The sequence below is a fragment of the Mus pahari genome, chromosome 17 (genome assembly GCF_900095145.1).
Source record: "Mus pahari chromosome 17, PAHARI_EIJ_v1.1, whole genome shotgun sequence".
Taxonomy (NCBI): domain Eukaryota; kingdom Metazoa; phylum Chordata; class Mammalia; order Rodentia; family Muridae; genus Mus; species Mus pahari.
In genome coordinates, this window is record NC_034606.1 from 63508392 (window position 1) to 63514223 (window position 5832).

The following is a 5832-nucleotide window of genomic DNA, read 5'->3' on the forward strand; positions in this document are numbered from 1 at the left end:
TACACTTAACATCTACCACACAGAGATACGGAGAACTGATTTTTGAGCCTGTTTTATTTTGAGACAAGGTCTCACTGTGTAACTCAGGCTAACCTCTAGTGCTGGAGTTATGGAAATACAACATTACATCTGGCCTGAAGTGAACTTTAGAAGGCAAAATGCCTAGGACTACAGAGATGGCTCAGCAGGTCAGAGCACTTGTTGCTCTTGCAGAGGACCTGGGTTGAGTTTGGAGCACCTACATGGCAACTGTAACTGTTAGTCCTAGGCAAATCCAGTGCCATCTTCTGGCCTGGCTTTCCTTAGGCACATGCACACTTTGTTTGTTTGTTTGTTTGTTTTGAGTTACTGTGTTAACTTTAACTGGCATAGAACATGTTGACTAGGCTGGCTTCAAACTTATATACCCAACAAAAGTAAAATTTGATAATGACATAATGATGATGATGGTGATGCAGAGCTAGAGCTAGGCAGTGGTAGCACACACCTTTAATCCCAGCACTCATACTTAGGAGGCAGAGGCAGGCAGATCTTTATGAGTTCAAGGCTAGCCTGATCTACAGAGCAACTTCCAGGACAGCCAGGGCTGCACAGAGAAACCATCTCTAAATAAATAAACAGTGAAATGCAGGCCCGCTGACCTGGTGTATGCCTTTACTCATAGCACTGGGGAGGCAGGGGCAGGCCAACCTTTGTGAAATAGTTATTCCAGCTAGCCAGGGCTAGGAGAAAAGAAAAAATAAGAAAGAAAAGAAAAGACAAAATGTATCAGTATAGTTAGTCAAGTCAGAACTGTATGGTGTAAATTCAAGCTACAGCCGAAAGAGCTTAAAAGATCTAGGAGAAATAACCGAGTCTGGGATCAACCTGTGGCCTCACCCTCTGCAAGCCCAGTACCTTACTTTTTCTTCTGTGATGGGTCTTCCTGTGTAGCCAAACTATCCAAGAGCTCCACCGAATCAATCTCCTCACTCTGCTTCCCACTGTTAATATGGCTGTTAATATGTTTACTGGCCTACTGAGGACAGGTGGCATCTGACTTGGGGCATAGGCTGTGACCCCCAAATTTGATAACACACTCTCTCCAGATTCTCCAGATAAAGGGATTTCTACCTCCTCTAAGTTTCAGAAATACCATCGAGCACCGAATGGTTGTGGTAGAACACAGCTTTCAACCCAGCACTCAGGAGGCAGAGGCAGGTGGATCTGAGTTCAAGGCCAGCCTGGTCTATAGAGTGAGTTCCAGGACAGCCAGGGCCATGCAGAGAAACCTTGTCTCGAAAAATGAAGAAATAAAAAAAAAAGTACCCGTGAGCACTGAACAACTGCTCATGCTCTGCCCCGCCCCAGGATTCTCAACCTGTCTCTCCTGCCTCAGTTGATTAAAGTGCTTAGAATCCTTTTCTTTAAATGATGTTATCAGAAACCCTCCATTTGGATTAAACCCATTTTCATTTCATACTTGGTTCAGTGCAAGAGTGCCTGCGTGGTATGCATGATGCCCCGAGTTCATCCTCAGAGCCAATAAAAAGACAAAGGAGGGCTGGGACTGTAGCTCAGTTGTCAGAATGATTGCCCTGCATGCACAAGGCCCTGGGAACACACACATGTACACAGACACACTCCTGCACACACATACACACTCCTACGCGCACACGAATGCGAGATGAAGGATATGACTCTGCCTTCTTTTTCTGACTTTTTTGGTTTTTTTTTTTGTTTCCGTTTTCAGTTTTCAAGACAGGGAGTTTCTCTGTGTAGTCCTGGGTGTCTTGGAACTCATAGATCAGGCTGGCCTCGAATCCACAGAGATCCAGCCACCTGCTTCTGCCTCCCACATTGCAAGATAAAAGGCATGCACCACCACTGCCCAGCACCTCTGCCTTCCTCATTCAAATGCTTCCTCTCAGCATTGGAACACAGCATCCAGAAGCTGTCAGGTGAGAGGGCAGAGGGGAAGAAGCTAGTTTTAGCAACACAATGTCAACAGTAGCAGTCTGGAGATGACCACCAGTGATTGACCACTAGTGAGTATTTCTTTGTATCAGTATTGTTTAATATAGCAACATTCTCTTCTTTGGTTCCTGTTGACCCGGAGCCATGCTCCCCCACCCCCACCCCCACCCCCGCTTTTCTTTTCTTTTCTTTTCTTTTCTTTTCTTTTCTTTTCTTTTCTTTTCTTTTTTTACTATTGTCCTGGAGTAGGAGTGGAGAGTTTGGGTCTCAGGTTGAGAAGCTTCTTGGGTATAAGGTTGTCTGATTCACTGTGATGGAACACCAGGCAGGGCTTCCTCCAGTAGCTGTCAAAACAAAATTTGACAAGCCCGTGAATGCTAGGCATGCCCCGTGGGTCACTTCCTGTTTGTTGCATTTTTTTGAGCCTTACCTCCAAGGTGATGGCAAGGGCAGACAGAGTTCGCAAGGCTTGGCTTGGCTCTCCTGGACTGAGAACTCCTTGGCGGTGGTGCCATCTGCAGGGCATTAAGGAATTTGCTAGGCGTTTTATGGGAATGGGAGGGGTGTATATCTTCTCATTCTGCCTTCTCAGACTAAAAGGTTCTTCCTGCCTTCCTTGATGAAATCCTTTACTCTGAATGTCTCCCCTGGATCACAGCATGGATCCTCCTGAAGGCAGAAAAACCCGTATTCGCTCTAATCTTTTAACAGGCAATATTTAAGGCAGGGCCCGAAGCTGTGATATCATCTCCTTCCTTGCTTGCCAATTAAATCCGTCATCTGTGAGATGAGTAACCCGAGCCCTCCCATTTTAACAATGACCTCAGGCGGAAGGTGAAGAACACTAAGCTCGGAACACATTTTAGCTTGCTGTGGTTTTCCTTGTTTGTTTGTTTGTAGTTTTTGTTTTGTTTTTAGCAAATGTTAAGGCTAATGAGATGCCAAGTTTGATCATCCAAGTTTGATCCCCACAATCCATATAGTGGAAGAAGGGAGCCATCTCTGGCTTCCATGCCTACAGGGCCTGACAGGGTCCTGTTCACTCCTATGAACAAAACACAGTGGAAATCTGCAGTGCAAAGGAATAAGTGGGCCCAGAAGAGGATGGGGCGTCAGGACAGAACAAGAGCCAGGTCTCTCTCTGACCCCTAACCCCTCAGGACTCCCTGAGGGTTTAAAGAGGATGCTTAAAGAGGATCCTCCCAGAGGTTGCTTAAAGAGGATGTGAGCTAGAAGGAGAATGTGGGAGTTTTACAAACCTTTAAAATGCACATTGACTATAAACAATAAAGATCTTAAGATGGCCAGGAACACTTGTACTTTCCTGTAATCCTAGTATTTGCGAAGCTGAGGCAGAAGGACTGCCATAAATTAAAAAACAAAAAACAAAAAAACCCAGGGTGGTGTAGTGGCAGATGCCTTTAATCCCAGCATCTAGCCTGAGGCAGGAGACAGACCCAAAGGATCTCTCTCTGAGCTCCAGGCTAGCCTGGTCTACAGAGCTGGAAAGCTAGGGCTACACAGAGAAACCCTATCCCCAAAAAACAAAAACAAACAAAACCCCAAAATGGTAAATACAACAAACCGAGCTTAAGAGGGAAAAATCATTATTTAATAATTTTTCAGCCTTCTGTGGGTCACAGGCATTGTCATCAGGCACTGCACCCTGAACAACTTCTGTCTGACCCTCCTTCCTCCACCTCAGATTATAGGCCTCAGCCGCCATGCCAGGATGAATGCAGTATTGGGGATCAAACCCCGGCTTCATGAGTGCTGGGCAAACATTCTACCAAACAAAGCTACAAGTGCTCATCTGCGCCCCCAAAGTTGTTGCTTAGACATGGTCTATGTAGTCCTGGTGGTTCCAGAACTCACAGCATAGAAGAGGCCTGCCGCCAGGTGTGGTGGTGCACGCCTTTAATCCCAGCACTTGGGAGGCAGAGGCAGGTGGCCAGCCTGGTCTACAAAGTGAGTTCCAGGACAGCCAGGGCTATACAGAGAAACCCTGTCTCAAAAAACCAAAAAGAGGCCTGCCTTGAATTAATAGATTCACCTGCCTCTGCCTCTTGCACGCTGAGATTAAGTATGTCACGCCTGGGGCTGGAGAGATGGCTCAGCGGTTAAGAGCACTGACTGCTCTTCCAGAGGTCCTGAGTTCAAATCCCAGCAACCACATGGTGGCTCACAACCATCCATGAAATCTGACACCCTCTTCTGGTCTCAAGACTGCTACAGTGTACTTACATAAAATAAATAAATCTTAAAAAAAAAAAAGTATGTCACACCTGGCACAGTCTTTCTTGTGAAGATGTTTTTTGTGTGTGAGCAGGTGCACGCTCATACAAAAATTTGTGCATGTGTGGGGGCCAGAGGTCGACCTCAATGTTGTTCACAGGCATTGTCCACTTTGTTTTGGGTGCTTTAGACTTATCAGATGTGGGTGCTTGGGTGAACTTGGGTCCTCTATTAGGCCATCTGTGAGCCTCTGGTTTTTGTTAAATGTTTGAGACAGAATCTCTCACTGTGACATGGGGCTTGACTGGGTTAGACTAGCTGGTTAACAAGCACAAGGGGACCTTTGATATTCAACGTAAGGTTATGCCACCATACCTAGTTTGCTTTTCTTGGGACAGGGTCATTACAGCGCAGGCTGGCCTTGTATTCCTGATCCTGCAGCTTTTACTTCTGGCCTTTAATCCCACACTTGGGAAGCGGCAGCAGCCCTGGGCTACATACCAAATGGATAACAAGACTAGCATGGGTAACAGAGACATTGCAAAACAAAAAGCAGTTTATCATTTGCCTTGCATGTCTGGGACCTTTTGTTCAATCCTTTAACTGGAATCAAGGCTTTCGTGCCACCCTCAAGATATTTGCAGTTCAAGCCTCACACCCTCCATGCCCTGTGTCAGTATGGACAACCTGGCCTCAATGAACGACCTGGCCTCCTCCTTATTAAAGGAATGCACAACCAGCCTTAAGGACCATTTAACATCTTGGCAAATATTTTAGGCAGCGTGGAGTTAAGCAAAGCTACCATGCCACAGACTTTCTCAGTCTAGTGCTCCTCTAGTACACAGAAGAAATGAAATCAGCTGAGTGGTTACTTATAATTACCATCACAGGGCATTACAATTAGAGGGGCAGGCCTAGGCTCATCTGAGGAGTCGTATCGAAAATAAAGTATACAGAAACAAAACTCTTTTCTTAGAAGCTTTTACTTTGAGACATTATGGAAAACTTAAGAGGTACAACATGGAGAAGACATGATCACAGAATGGAAATGGCACAGAGATATCAGTGCCTGTAACTAATACTGGAGTTTGACATGACAAAGGGGCTGAAGGACTGGACCTAGTACTCTTCTCCTTCTTCCTCCCCCTCGCCTTCCACAGAATCCACACCAACCTCCTCATAATCCTTCTCTAGCGCAGCCATGTCCTCACGGGCCTCAGAGAACTCACCCTCCTCCATGCCCTCACCCACATACCAGTGCACAAAGGCACGCTTGGCATACATCAGATCAAACTTGTGATCTAGGCGAGCCCAGGCCTCAGCAATGGCCGTGGTGTTGCTCAGCATGCACACAGCTCTCTGGACCTTGGCCAAGTCACCACCAGGTACCACNGTGGGAGGCTGGTAATTAATGCCAACCTTGAAGCCAGTGGGGCACCAGTCCACAAACTGGATGGTACGCTTGGTCTTGATGGTGGCAATGGCAGCATTGACATCTTTGGGAACCACATCACCACGGTACAGCAGGCAGCAAGCCATGTATTTACCATGGCGAGGGTCACATTTTACCATCTGGTTGGCTGGCTCAAAGCAAGCATTGGTGATCTCTGCTACAGAAAGCTGCTCATGGTAGGCTTTCTC

General features: G+C 46.5%; 1 protein-coding gene across 1 annotated transcript in view; it reads right to left on the reverse strand.

Annotated features, from left to right (window-relative positions):
* Positions 1 to 5156: 5156 nt before the first annotated feature.
* LOC110334627 (tubulin alpha-1A chain-like) overlaps positions 5157 to 5832 on the reverse strand; it is a 24778-nt gene continuing 24102 nt past the window's right edge. The window contains exon 6 of the mRNA XM_029547892.1: positions 5157 to 5829. Coding sequence (XP_029403752.1) covers positions 5311 to 5829 — 519 coding nt within the window. The 3' untranslated portion in view covers positions 5157 to 5310. The remainder of the gene's footprint in view (positions 5830 to 5832) is intronic.